The sequence below is a fragment of the Alligator mississippiensis genome, chromosome 5 (assembly GCF_030867095.1).
Source record: "Alligator mississippiensis isolate rAllMis1 chromosome 5, rAllMis1, whole genome shotgun sequence".
Lineage (NCBI taxonomy): Eukaryota > Metazoa > Chordata > Crocodylia > Alligatoridae > Alligator > Alligator mississippiensis.
In genome coordinates this window covers 53,508,897-53,523,538 of record NC_081828.1, presented here as the reverse complement: position 1 = coordinate 53,523,538, position 14,642 = coordinate 53,508,897, and the positions used below count along the sequence as shown (strand labels likewise).

Sequence of the window (14,642 nt, the reverse complement as noted above, 5' to 3'; positions counted from 1 at the left end):
TCCACAGACCACGTGCAGGGACACAGACAGTCCCGCCCCCTAAGATACCCTGCTGGGGCAGTGCACATGGGACCCCCAGTACACTGTGTGCAAGTGAGACTGTGTAAATAAGTTCTTGAGGGTCTATTAGTTGGTATATCTATGTGCTTATTTAATGATTATTTGCAATGTTGTAAATAATTAAATCTTGTAAATAGTTTGAGAATTGTCTGCGAGGGTGCTTGATTGTACGGGGAGGCTCACCGCTCGGGAGCACTGCAGCAGCTTCCCAGGGGGGCTGGGCTGGGCAGGGCTACTGGCTACCAGGTACCCCAGGATCGCATTATTCAGGTGAGGGCGCATGTAGTGTCATGTCCAGGGTTACCGTGTGAAAAAGGTCTAAATTTCACGAGGATGATCAGAACTGGTCAGATCTAGGGAAAGAATGAGAACAGGTCAAAGAAATACCATGAGAGTATTACAGAATAGAACAAGGCCAATTTCTTTGATTAATGATAAGCCAGTTACTTCCTTTAGAGTCTCGGTCGTTAAGTGAGGAGTACCGTTCCGTTCCGTTCCCACAACTAGGTCGTTAAGCGAATTGGTCGATAAGCTAGGAGCCGCCCCTGAATAGAGGAAATCAGCTCTAATATACATTACTTAGGTTTGCATACTGTACTGTAAATACAGGTAATCGTTTTTATTTATTCCTAATAAAGAAAAGGTCTAAAGGAAACTCCAATTTGATAACTTTGTTTTAATTTGCATAACTCTTACATATTACAGAACATAAAAATACAATCATTATAAAAAAATTAACATTTTAGTCATCGAAGTTATCATCGGAGTTATCAGCAGGGGTCCTGGGTATAGCTTTCGAGAAGAATCCCGTTAGTGTGGTCTGCTTTGTAATTTTTGTAATTTTCTTTTTTTCTTCATAAATTTCACGATAGCATCGTAAAAGTTCATTCATTTGCCGTTCCACTTTCGTGAACCGTTCAACATTCGGGTCCATACCCTCTAGTTCTAATATAGCCGCATTCACTTTCGAGAACACACCAGCTAACCCATTTACAGTGAACTTCTTTTGTACTTCTTCCATTCTTTCCTCTTCTTCTTCCTGTTCCTCTTCCAAGTGCTGCTGTGCTTCCAACTCTATTAAATCTTCGTTAGTTAGCTCTCCCTCGACATATTTCACTAATTCTTCAATATCTTTCACTTCAACATCTAAATTAAGCACGTTAGCAAGTTCCACAATTTTTTTATTTATGACATCGACATGGTCGTCTTTGTCAAACCTTTCGAAATCGAAAACTTTTAGGCATTTTTTCCATATGCCTTGCATACACTTTTCTGTCACTCCCTCCCAAGCTGATTCAATGTTCTTTATGCAGTGTAAAATGTTGTATGATTTCCAAAAATCACGAAGGGTTACTTCATCACTTTCTGTTGCTGCTACAGCTTTGGAAAAAGTTGCGCGCAAATAGTACGCTTTGAACACAGCTATAGCCCCCTGGTCCATTGGCTGTAGGATAGCAGTCGTGTTTTTAGGCAGATACACTACCTTTACATCCGGGTGTAGATCATCAAGATGCTGGGGGTGGCCTGGGGCATTATCAAGCAGGAGGATAATTTTAAAGGGAACCCCCTTTTCCAGACAACAACGCTTGACCGAGGGTATGAAGCAGTTGATGAACCAATCCTCAAATAAAGCTTGCGTCATCCATGCCTTGCTATTTGCACGATAGTAAACGGGCAGCGTGTGCTTACTAACCTGCTTCAATGCACGTGGGTTCTCGGAGCGATGGATGAGGAAAGGCTTTAACTTGAACCCAGCGACATTTCCTCCCAACAACAACGTGACCCTGTCCTTAAAAGCCTTGAAACCGGGCATTGCTTTAGCTTCTTTGTGTATGTAGGACCTTTCGGGCATTTTCTTCCAAAAAAGTCTGGTTTCATCCACATTGAAGATCTGTTCCGGACGGTAGCCGCCTTTCTCGATGATTTCATCAAATTGGTCAACAATTTTTTCCGCTGCTTCTACGTCTGCGCTTGCCGCCTCACCGCTGATACTCCGATTATGCACGTTGAATCTCCGACGAAACCATTGAAACCATCCACGGCTTGCCGTAAATGTTTCTGTCGATTCTTTGCCTTCGCGCGCCTTCAAAGTCTCAAAGATACTGCATGCCTTGGCTTGAATTATTAAAAGGCTCATCGGCATTCTTTTTTGTATCTGGTCGTCAAACCAGATCGCCAGTAATTTCTCCATTTCATGAATGAGGCCTTTCCGCTGCCTAGTTCTTATGGCTTTAAATCCTGTCGATGCTTGCACTGCCTCTTTCACTTTATCCTTCAAGATCGTCGAAATGGTCGAATGCGCCAGCTCCAAGTCATGTGCTATCGCTTTAACTTTCTTACCAGCTTCATAGTCATTTATGATCTTCATTTTCATCTCAAGATCGATAGCCTTCCTTTGTTTCTTGGCGCTTCCTCCAGGTGAAGTCATGCTCTTCCTTTTCGCCGACATCTTGTACAGTACTTCTGTTTCCACGACCGCGCGGTCGTAAGTCCGCGCGGTCGTTAAACAGGTAGGTCGTTAAGTGAGAAGCAAAAACCAGGGAGTGAAAAATGTCACATCTGAGCCCTTGGTGAAACTCCTAATCCCTCTGGCATTCTGCTAAGACTTGGCTCCAGCATGTACCTCTTCTTTCTATGTACTATACAAGGACTGACTCCTACTCACTCTGAGCTCTGTGCCAAAAGCCAGCTCTCATGAACTCCAGCTTCCTTTGAACAGCAGGCTTCCCAGATGCAAAGTGAGCACTGGTAGGAGCTGCTGCTTATACTGAGTGCTATGAAGCCAAGAAAAAGCTGTGAGCTCCTTCTCCAGAAACTATTTCTATGAGATCACAGCTCCAGATGCCCAGATTCAGAAGCAGATCTAGGGGGGTTGCAATGGTGTGGACACTCCCCAATTCTGCTAATGCCACACTGTCCCTAGCTGATCTAGGTACAAAGAAGTGCCCAGAGTTACTCCTTCCTCCCTCCTTCATGCACCCACTCCCTGTCTGACACTAGTGTCCCAGCCATACCTCACCCCTACCCCCCATGATATGAGTAGTCTGCTGCACCCTTCTTTAGTAAATCTTGGATCCACCCATGAAAAAATGCCAGGTGATTCCTACAAGCCAGCTCCTGTTTTCATCAAATCCTATGCAGCCATGAGGTCTGTGGAGTTTGAGCCTTGTGTCCCTAGGATCATTGCTATGCAATGGCTTCCAGCATACCCTGCCATGTCATATGAGACAGGTCAGTGAAAGCACACTGAGAAGCAGAATGGGTATGACACTAACCGCTATGTCCATTAAGACACAGCAGCCAGATGTAACATTGTATGGGGTCCCCTAGTCAGAGCAGTGATACCCATTTTGTGTCCATGTAGCAGCAGAACTCATCATTAATTTCAGTTGCACAAAATGTGCTGTGATGGTCTATGATACAAATACAACTGCTGAAAGGCAGAACTTCTGGTGAAGACTGATGTGAAAGAAAACATTAATCAAAGGGGTCCCTGCTAGCAGGAGAGCCAGGAACAAGAAAAAGTAGTCACAAGTAAGTGAGTGTGGCAATGACTCTTTGCTACCTCCTCTCACTGCTTGTTCCCAGGGCTACATTGCAATTCTTGGTGCCAAATGTCTCCATTCTCTCCTCTGACTATCTCCTTTCACCTTGCTTTAACTTCCAGCACTATCCATGCTTACCCCTTTGTCCTGCATCAATTTATATATAAAAATGACCAAACCTTGTAACAGTCACTGGCTGCATACTAAGACCTTCACTGCAAGGGTTTCTTTTCATGCTCTTCCTTTTCCCTGCCCAGTCATTGGCCTATCTTTGTGCTTCATGTTTCTTAGATTTTATAGAGGAAGCTCTTGGGTACAGTGGCTCTGCTTCTTTTGACCTTGGTAAAGTCCTATATAAAGCTGTAGTATTACCTTCATATTTATTATTTATCGCTAATTAATAGAAACCAGCAGAGGTGGCATCCTGGGAAATGAAGTGTTGAGCCCCCTGGTGAATAAATCTGCCTGCTTAAAATAGTTCAGACTGGGCAACAAGCAGTAATGACTGAATGGTCTTCCCTCTCCTTCCACAACACATTTAATCTTCTTGTTCTCACCATACACAGCTTTGCTCTCACCTGCCTTTTTCCTATCCTTCATTTGACCTAATTTGCACAATTAAGTATCCTTTTCATATCCTAATCCTTTTCTTACCCCTAAGAACTTATAGTCTCTTATTGTCAACCTGCTGGCAAGGAAGGAGTCTACACTTGAAAAGATGCAACAGCCTTTGTTACAGGCCACCAGACCTGAATGCTTTGTGGCTGGCACTGAGTTAGAGAATAAAAAGTGAAGAACCAGTGAACTGTAACTGGGATCTGGACTGGCCAGATTCAGTCTTCTGTCTGATGCTTTGGAGTCCCCTGGAGAATCTCACAAGGCATAAAATGAGAATGTAGCAGTGCTGCCAATAAGACTAACTAACATTAAGTAGATACCAGTTTTCTCTCATATTCTGCTTCCTGACATCATATAGCAATAAAAAACTTCCTTAACAAAATCCAAGAGTGACCACTGCTGCAACCTTTCAAAGGTATATCATAAGAACGTCACCACTGGCTCTTCAGCAAAAGACCACTCTGGATTTTGTGGACCATCTCCCTGGCACCACACTGTTCTATTGTCCCAAGTAGGATAAGAACAAGCCATGCTTTCTGTAAGTAACTCCTTCCTCATCATGAAGCCTGTTGAGAGACTGCCTGTCTTTTAAATACCACACCACTTCTAGGGTAAGTTCAATTGTTTCAGGTGTGGGGTAGTGAAGGGAGTAGCAAACAATATAGCCAGGGAATGAAAAACAATCTTCTGTGTATCTGTTTACAGTTGATGGCGCTACACATATAGTGAATGACTGCTTCTTTTGTACTGGTCTACCAAGAGGACTTCCCAGATTCCACCCTGCTGACCCCCATGCTATTAAATGGTTCAGATGTGTTCAGTGCTGTCCTAAACCCTTTTTACTTCTACTTCTCCTTTTTTCTCTCTATCTTCTTAATATTTCAAATATTTTTTCCTCATCTTTGTTGTACCACTTATGCACTTGCTAAATTATCTTCTGGCCTGCCCCGCTTCACCAGTATTGATCTTGCTCCCTTCCAGTCCCTCCTGTAAACACATGTTAATTCACTTATGGCATAATTTACCATTATGATTTAAATGGTTACTGTTCTAAGTCTCAGCCACTGATTATCCTCACTTATCTCTCACCACAGCTACCCAGGTGACAGCCCCGGACTGGCAGAGGGCACTGGGGGGGTAGCCCCAGGCTGGCATGGGGCACTGGGGGCAGGCCTGCATTCTGGGGGGTAGGGTTGTCCTTGTCTCTAGGGCATCTCACCCCCTGCCCCCTGGAGTTTAGGGCTTAGCTCTGAGCTCTGTGTTGCCTGGAACTGCCTCCAGAGCTGGGGACATCTTGCCCCTGTCCTCCAGTGCTTGGGACTAAGCTAAGCAGAAGTTGTGGCCCACAGCTGTGTGGGCTGACTGGGAGCAATTTGCTCCCAGGTCAGCATCTAAATGTGTGCTGCTGCACAGTAAAAAAACTGCAGCAGGATAATATTTGTATTTTACCAGACTACCCTGCTATGGAGTTAGTTTCACATACCCTAATAGCTGCACATGTATAAACAGTGACACTTTACTGTGCAGCAAATTAGTCTGCTTCATGGTAAAGTGTCTCATGTAGACATGTCCCTTAGGTATAAGTAAGCACCCAGATCCATAGCACTCATAAGCCTGGATCTTAGTGTGCTGGTAAAACAGCTGCCTATGGGAAAGGCATGTTCTTGGAGGATGGGATGAGTTAAGGCAGTGCTACTCAACCTTTGGCCCGTGGCAATTAACACTGTTACCAGTCCCCAACTACTTGATTTCCAGACCCGTAGGGAAGCCCTGAAAAACAGATGACACCATCCTGTGTGCTGGATTCTGTCAGGTTCCTCTGTGGCTGGATCTGGTGCATGGGGCTGGGCCAATGTTCCAGGTCACACCTGTGGACTGACCCTGTGCGCCCACCCCATGCAGGATCTGGCCTACAGACTGACCCTGCTCTTGGGGCCAGAAGGTTGAGCACCACTGGATGCATCTATGGGCACTTTTACACATGCTCTGGGGGTGGGTAAAATTAAAGCAGTGCTTTAATTAGAGTGTCTTGTGTATCAGCATCCCCGTGCTTAAAAATGGCAGTGGAGGTGCTTGAACTAAAGCTCATTCAATGACTTTTAGTTCAAGTGCCCCTGCTGCCATTTTTAAATGCAGGACTGCTGATACATGAGACACAGCAGTGCTGCTGAAGTGCAGTAATTGCCAAGCTCCAGCAGACTAGATTAATCAACGCACTGGAATTCAAGTGCATTGGGGCAGCCTCAACACTCATCTGTAGGTGCCCTACATGTACAATGAATGAGCCTTAAGGGTACTGTGCATTAAAATAAGGCACAGTAAACTACACCCAGGAATATGTCTAGATGTGTGCCTGAGTTGGGAGCAAATTTACTCCCAATGGGAACAGCTGAGTCCGGGACTGCTTCTGCCCTCCTCTGTTCCCCTGCAGCACCCAGGGGGAGCTCCAGGCGCCCTCAGTACAAGCCCCGGGCTGGCAGGGAGTCTGGGGTCAGACCTGGCTTCCGGGAAGAGGGGGACAGCTCCTAGCCTCATGGAGCTCAGGATTGCAGCCTGGCTTGGTGGTGCTGGCTTGGGGCAATGCCCTGTTGCTGAGTGGCAGCAGTACCCTGAATTCTCCCCTTGCTTTGCCTGCTGAGAAGACAAGGGTGTTGCCTGTTCCCAGAGCACCGAGCTGGGGACAGAGAGCTTCCCCATCCCCTCAGCCCTGCCACTGCCCACACAGCATATGCCTCACTTGACTCCCACTCCCTGCCCATGCCTGGTGGGGTGGAGCAAATTGCTCCTGGTCAGCATCTACACATGTGCTACTGCACAGTAGTTAATCTAGTACCTGTATTTTTTGGTATTAGCAAACCACACAGTAAATCCAATGTTTGTGTAGGCGGTGATGCTTTATTGCATGTTAAATTAATCTCATGACCAGTAAAGTGTCTTGTGTAGATGCACCCACTGAGTTAAGGACATCGCAGGCACATGCAGTCCCCCTACTACAGCCCCCAGGCTTGTGCGTTCTCCTGGGCAATGGGGGATTGTAGAGATTTCCTATCCTTATACACAGAAGACCAGACCTGAGCCATGGATAGGTTCTGGGTGTCAGGGCCAAAGCAATGGTAGCATCAACAAATCCACTGTGGATTTCTCCTTTGAGCTGGATCTATCTGGGTATGGATTGTGAGGTACACCAGAACTCAGTGAGGCACAAGGCAGCGAGATAGACTTTCATGTTACTGGAGTACTGAGCTGTCTCAGGCCAAAAGAATTTTTTTGACTTCAGTCTTTCTCTATTAATTCCTTGGAAAGATGAGGGAGTGGGGCAATTGCTGCTAGGCAATTCTCATTGCAATATCTGAACCAGAATGGCAGCTCTGAAGTCCAATACCTTAGTGGAAATTTCCCATGGGATGCTGATCACCACTGTCCCCTTCCCTCCATTTCACCAGGGGCAGAGCTGGCTGGCTGCATTCACTGACGCAGTGCTATTTTGGAAATCGCCTTGTCTCCCTCTGACAGAAAGGAAACACCCACTGCAAACAGAGAGATACTGCAGAGGAGCAGGTGATAGCTGTCAAAAAGAGCTCCTACTTCCTGCCCCCACAATTAAAGGCAATGGAGAGAGCCTGAAGGAGATTTAAAAAACCTTGCAATTCAAGAAGAATGAAGGAAGATGCAATGGGGAGCACAGAAGGCACCTCTCCTTCCCCCTCTCTTGTCATAATCAAAATATTATGTTAATTTAGCATAGTTATTTTTAAGTGCCTGTTTCTATAGCAGCTTATCAGCTCCCAGCATGGTACCTGTTATGCTGAATTGTCTACCGCAGCACAGATACCAAACATGACCTCCCAACCAAGGCCTGCCCAGCCTCCCCCAGCTTTGGTGGCTTTGTAATTCATTAAGGAGACTACTACAAATGGAGAGGAGGCTGGCAGAAGGTACTAAATGAGCATACAAACATGTACAAAGGAATCCAGCCATGGTTGTTCCATTTTGCCATAACATCACACAAACCAAACACGTCAAAGTTTAAAAGAGAGAAATCACCCTTCCAGTTAAAAAAGCATTTTAAAAATCAACTCCTGGCAGAACTCTGCAGTTATGCAGAGCAGAGCCTACAAGTCAGAGGCTTAGCCCCTGAGACGCACATAAACCCACACACAGAGACTCAATCAATGCAATTAATATAGTACAGCCCAGATTCTTCACAGTTACGTTCCTTAAATTCCTGTAAAGATGAAGGTTTGTAAAGTATCTGAGGACAAATATAGCCAAAGCAAACAGCTGCGTAGGACTGCTGAGGTGCTCCAGCTGTTTTTAGAGTCTTCTATTCCAAAATATGCTGCTTACCTATCAGATGGAGAAGAGCAGTGGCTTGTTCTTAATTCATGAACCTGATGTGGATTAAGCAGGATGCGAACAATTCCTATACAAAAAATCTGGGTTCTTCTGTACAAACCCAGGTACCTAGCCATCAAAATATAATCAGTAACAAATTCCAAGGTATACTAAGAAATACATATGTAAGATTCCACATGCCTTAAAACATGAACAGTAATGAATCACTCATCACACAAGCAGAGGCATACAGGTACAGGCGTGAACACATGCACATACCATTGCATATGTATAAGCAAGCATGCACACGAACATATATATAGAGGACCATCCCAGCAAAGCAGTCACTAAGATACTCCAAAAGGCAGCTATGGAAAAACACAGGCAGGTCCTCACTGAAATGCCCATGTTGCATCCACACATGCTGACACAAAAGCAGCGTTCCCAGCAGAGCCTGAGGCAGGTTGTGCCCAGAGGCTGCACTTTGTGTGGGCGTGGCAGTTCCTCCCAGAGGAAGCTGGATGTTTTCTCATTATTTGTCTGAGCAGAAGGGTAGGAAGGAAATGGACAGGAACATGAAGATTACTAAAGAGAAGGAACATTACAGCCTGACGGCAGGTGATTTTTTTTTCAATCTCCTCTTTCTTCTTGTTGGTTAATTGGTGTGGAACTCACTGACACAGTAGATTAATTTAAATCAAGGCAGCTTCAATCAGTCATTTAAATCACAATTGAAATTACCAACTAGAAAGCCTTGATTTACATCTTCAGTTTTAATCATCTTTTCCATTTTCACTTTAGTTCTTTTCTAATGAAAGGTGCAACAATTGTTATAACCATTGAAACATGCAGATTTTCAACTACAGAAAATATCTTACTCTATATCTTGTGTAACTTTTTGCTGCCTAGGGCATATGCTATCAATATAAGCATTTGCTTAAGCATTTGCAGTTCCCTAATTTATTAAGCCCTTCTATAGCTTATTCACAAATTCTTATTAATTTTGACATTTTAATAGGTTAGATCAGTGGAGGCCAACCTTTTTGGCGGGCATGTCACAAATTAGCCCTGCACATTCCCTGAGTGCCACTGTGATCCCCATCTTTTGCCCAGCCTTTGGATCTGCTTTCCACTTTGTGCCATATCTACTACTGTGCTGCCTGTTCCCTCTGCAGTCTGCCATGTGCCACGCACAGAAGCTGCCTGTACCACTGGTTGCATATGAGCTGCAGGCTGGCCACCCCTAAGTTAGAAAACGGTGAAGGGTATTGTAACAATGTGTCAAGTCCCTTTAAGAAAACAGAAGGGGCAGCTACACCTGCTTGATTTCATAGATTTCATAGACATTAGGGCTGGAAGGGACCTCGGAAGATCATCGAGTCCAGCCCCCCCGCCCGAAGGGCAGGAAGTCAGCTGGGGTCATAGGACCCCAGCAAGATAAGCATCCAATTTACTCTTGAAGGTGTTCGATGTAGGTGCTTGAACCACCTCCAATGGCAGGCTATTCCAGACCTTGGGGGCTCGGACAGTAAAGAAATTCTTCCTTATGTCCAGCCTGAAACGGTCTTGCAGTAGTTTATAACCATTCAACCTCGTCATCCCTTGGGGTGTTCTGGTGAACAAACGTTCCCCTAGATACTGGTGATCACCCCTGATAAACTTATAGGTGGCCATCAGATCACCCCTGAGCCTGTGCTTTTCCAGGCTAAAGAGCCTCATAGATCTCAGCCTGTTGTCATAAGGTCTGTTTTCCTGACCTCTGATCATGCGCGTGGCTCTTCTCTGGACTCTCTCAAGCTTCTCCACATCCTTTTTGAATTGTGGGGCCCAAAATTGGACACAGTACTCCAGCTGCAGCCTCACCAAGGCCGAGTACAAGGGGAGAATGGTGTCCCGGGATTTGCTTGAGAAGCATCTATGGATGCAAGCCAGCATTTTGGTCACTTTACTAGCCGCAGCATCGCATTGCAGGCTAATGTTCATCTTGTGGTCAATGATGACCCCCAAGTCTCTTTCTTCCATAGTGCTAGCCAGTGTAGCACTGCTGAGCCTATAAGGATGCTGCAGGTTTTTCCTCCCCAGGTGGAGAACCTTGCATTTTTCAGTGTTAAACACCATCAGGTTCTCGTCCGCCCATTTGGTGAGCCTGTCCAGGTCAGCCTGGATCACCCGCCTGTCTTCAGGTGTGGATGCTTTGCCCCAAAGTTTGGTGTCATCAGTGAACTTGGCCAGTCTGCTTCTGACTCCAATGTCCACATCATTAATGAAGATGTTGAACAATATGGGTCCAAGGACAGAGCCTTGGGGGACCCCACTGGTCACAGGGCACCATGACGATTGACTTGCATCAATTACCACCCTCTGGGTCCGACCACGGAGCCAATTTCCCAGCCAGCGGATTGTGGTGGACCCAAGGCCACAATTAGCCAGTTTCGCCAAGAGGTGATCATGGGATACCAGATGGAAGGCTTTTTTGAAGTGAAGATATATGACAACAATCTCTTCTCCCTTGTCCAGGTGATAGGTCACCTGGTCATAAAAGGAAATGAGATTGGTCAAGCAAAACCTACCTGCAACAAACCCGTGCTGGCTATCCCTCAGGATGTTGGTGTCGGCCAGTCCATTAAGGATGGCCTCTTTAATAAACTTTTCTAAGATCTTCCCCGGGATAGAAGTCAGGCCAATGGGCCTATAGTTTGCCAGATCCACTTTCCTCCCTTTCTTGAAGATAGGCACCACATTGGCCTTCTTCCAGTTGGCCTTCTTCTTGATGATGAGGTCCAGGCAGAGGGGAACAGGCCATTGGGCAGATCTTTGGCTGGGAGCATTCAAAAGGCACTAGCTGAAAGTAAGCAAGGAGGGTAAGTGGAGCTTGTTGAAGCTGGAAAGCCTTGAGTGCTTGAAGGGGAAGAAGCACTGTCTCCCTTGTTAGTCTGAAGGGAAACAGTTATGTTTTTTATTTGTTTGACCCTCCTTTACTAAGAAGGACTTTGAATAAAAGAACTGTTTGGGAACTTGGAAAAGATTTTGGCTGTGGATTATATAAAACCAGCATACAGGAGCACTACCAGCTCCCAGGTATCCTGCTTATTTACTAACTGATTAGTACTTTGGTCTTGAGTTGTATCCAGCAGTAGTATTAGGATGGTACCTGAAATTTAATCCTAATGAGAGACATCATGATGTTTTCAGCAGTCAGAAACCAGGTACTAATATCTGTGATGTCTCTGCCAGTTTCTTGCACTCTGTTGCACATCCTCTGGATCTCCCACAGGACTGAGCCCTAAATTCAGTTCCTAGATGAATAAGAAATCTGATTTAAATAAAAAATATATTTATATTAAAAAATATATATTTCTTTTTTCAACCCTAAGTTACAAAAAGAGGGCACAAAGAGGCAGGCAGACAGCTAGCTTTTCATCACACACAGCCAGGTAAATGCAATGTTACAGCCTCACACACTCCCACTTCCCTTCTGTTTTCTGAGACCTAGGGCTAAATCTGTATGTGAGTGGAAAATCACAAAAATCATCACACCTCAACTCCCAGTTCTAAGGTACAAAGAATTCACAAACATGTATCCTCTCTAGCTCTAAATATATATCTATATCTAAAGAACACACTGATCAGAAAAGCCTTAATCTAGTTTACTTTAGAACAGTGGTTCTCAACCTATTTGCTATAGTGGGCCACACTTGCAGCTCTCAATGTGTTATGTGGGGCGCACCCACGTAACTTGTTTCCTGTGTATCCATTTAAAAATGTTTTAACAGGATGTCACAAGTACTGCAGCAATGTGCTGATTGGGCTGTATGTGGCCCGTGGGCTGTGAGCCACTGCTTTAGAACCTAATCTAATCAAATCAAATCTAGTTTGCTTTAGAGCAGGGTTTCTCAAAGTTTGTATGCTGCGGCCCGGAAGTGGTTGTGGCTTGGCAAACCGCAGCCCAGCAGTCACAGCCAACCATGGCTAGAATTTCCAACCAGAAGATAGGTAAGGATACTCTTACCACCAGGTGGGGTATGGGCCAAACCCTGCACTGCCATGGGCCTTGCGAAAAGAGCCGCGGCCTCTCCACCTGGCTCTGGGGGGCCATGGTTTGCTGGTCTGCGGCCACTTCCGGTCTGGCAGCCGACTGTGCTGCAGATGGGCAGCTGACCGGGGATTGAGAACTGGGGATTGAGAACTCCTGCTTTAGAGGAAAAGTAGAAAGATGCATTAGGAGAACAAGCCTGATCCATATGAAAGTCCTCTGCTAAGGCTCAGATCTGTGGTTATTCTTTTCCTTTATTGCATTCCTCTGGCTGACCCAGAACAAGTAACTGTCTCACTCCTCCATGTGTAAAACTGGAACAATAGTAATTTCCTCCCTCATAGGGGTATTGTGATGATAATACATTTGTGTTCAGGCACTACAGAGATGTTCTTAAAAGTACCCAGGCAGGGTTAATTATACGAGGTTTGCTATAAGTCTATGCTTTTTTTTCAGAATATCTCCAGCTCTGCTAGGAATGAAAGAAGGAAAGAGCTCTAAGTTTTCCTGTGTGTCCTTCCCACCTTGTAATAGACTGAGTACGGTGTCTAGTATCTGAATCATTTTCCAGTGCCACTGTAAAACACGGTTAGAGAAAGTATGGGTTCCATTATCAATATCATAGGCATGATTCACTGGTATGCTCTGGTTGCTTCCTGCTGCTCCAGCAATACAAAGCTGCCATAAACCTGGTTTAACAGACAAAAAAAGCAATCCAAAGTCTATTAGTAAATCTGGCCTCTTATTATATAACTTTCTACTTCTGGAGAGGAAGACAAGGGCCTCATACAGAAATTCAGTTTCTCCTGGGAGAGTCACTGCTCTCCCAGGAGAAACCATGAGGGTACAGATGTTTAGGCTTTTTTCCTCTATGGTACAAATGGCCACTCCAGGAGAAAAAAAGACCTGGGAACAACCAAGGTTAAATCACTCCTGTAAGAGTTTCTCTTGGGAAAGCAAATGTTTGTACATGCCGATAGTTAGCTGGGAAGATGTATATGCTGATATGAGACCTTGCGCAGCATTTGCTGCACAAGGTAAGACTGAAATCTCCAGCACACTGCATTGTCTCTGCCACAGAAGCCAGAACTCAGGCAGTTTCATGTACATGGCTATAGTGGTAGATGCATCCACAGGGCAAGAAGAGAGAATGACAATTTCAATTCATGGAAAACTGTCCACATTGCCTGTTGGAATGATAGCGGCAGAGGGGTTAAGATGGCGTAACTCGGGAGAAAGGAATTGAGGGATGAAAATTTGTATTACAATTTGATTCACATGGGTTGTATCTGAAGGAACATGAGACATTGAACCTATGATAGTATCAGCTCTCTTTTCCATAGAATGCCAGGAAAACCTGGGACCACAAAGAGTTCATGTTGGGAAACTGTGCTGTTAACTATAGCAGTAGAGGGAGCAGGTGTTATTCACAGAAAGAGATGCTTTTCTACAGCTGAGAACTGTACACCCTGCTTACAAATCTGTCTGGCATTCAGAACCGTCCACCATGGAGTTTTAAACCTGCCTGTGCAGAATCAGTTATAGTCACTGCTGGAGGCAGAATGCTGGACTATAGGGACCTTTGATCTCATCTGATATGACAATTGTATCGTAGCTATCTAATTGCTGCTGTTTATCTCTCTCCCATTGATTGTTGTCTACAGCTTCCCTGCATTTATTTCTTACTTCCCTTACTATGTTTCTCCATTTCACTGTCCCTGGCACCGTAGGCTGAAGCACAATATAATTTATAGGATGGTACAGTGGCATGATGATGCTGCTTTCAAGCCACTCCTTTGTTAGACACTGCTACATTATGTATGCAGCTGTTTCAGCTGAGCAACTGGCCTGGCCTTGGAAAGAATGACGCTGTGCTAAAATAGGAACTTTCCAGAAGCCTCAGCTCATAGATAGGAGGCCTCTAATATATGAAAAAAAGGAACTTCATGCTTCCCTCCTGTTCTCTATTGTCCAGTTCTTGCTGGATTGTGTTCTATAGCTCAGCAACACTGTTTAAACATATTTTAGCCCTATCTACAGATGCAAGAGCT

General features: G+C 45.0%; 1 protein-coding gene across 1 annotated transcript; it reads right to left on the bottom strand.

The window, feature by feature from the left end:
• Nucleotides 1-802: 802 nt before the first annotated feature.
• LOC132250690 (tigger transposable element-derived protein 1-like) lies at nt 803-2,509 on the bottom strand. The gene has a single exon (XM_059727663.1). The coding sequence runs from the start codon at nt 2,507-2,509 to the stop codon at nt 803-805; it is 1,707 nt and encodes a 568-aa protein (XP_059583646.1).
• Nucleotides 2,510-14,642: the final 12,133 nt, after the last annotated feature.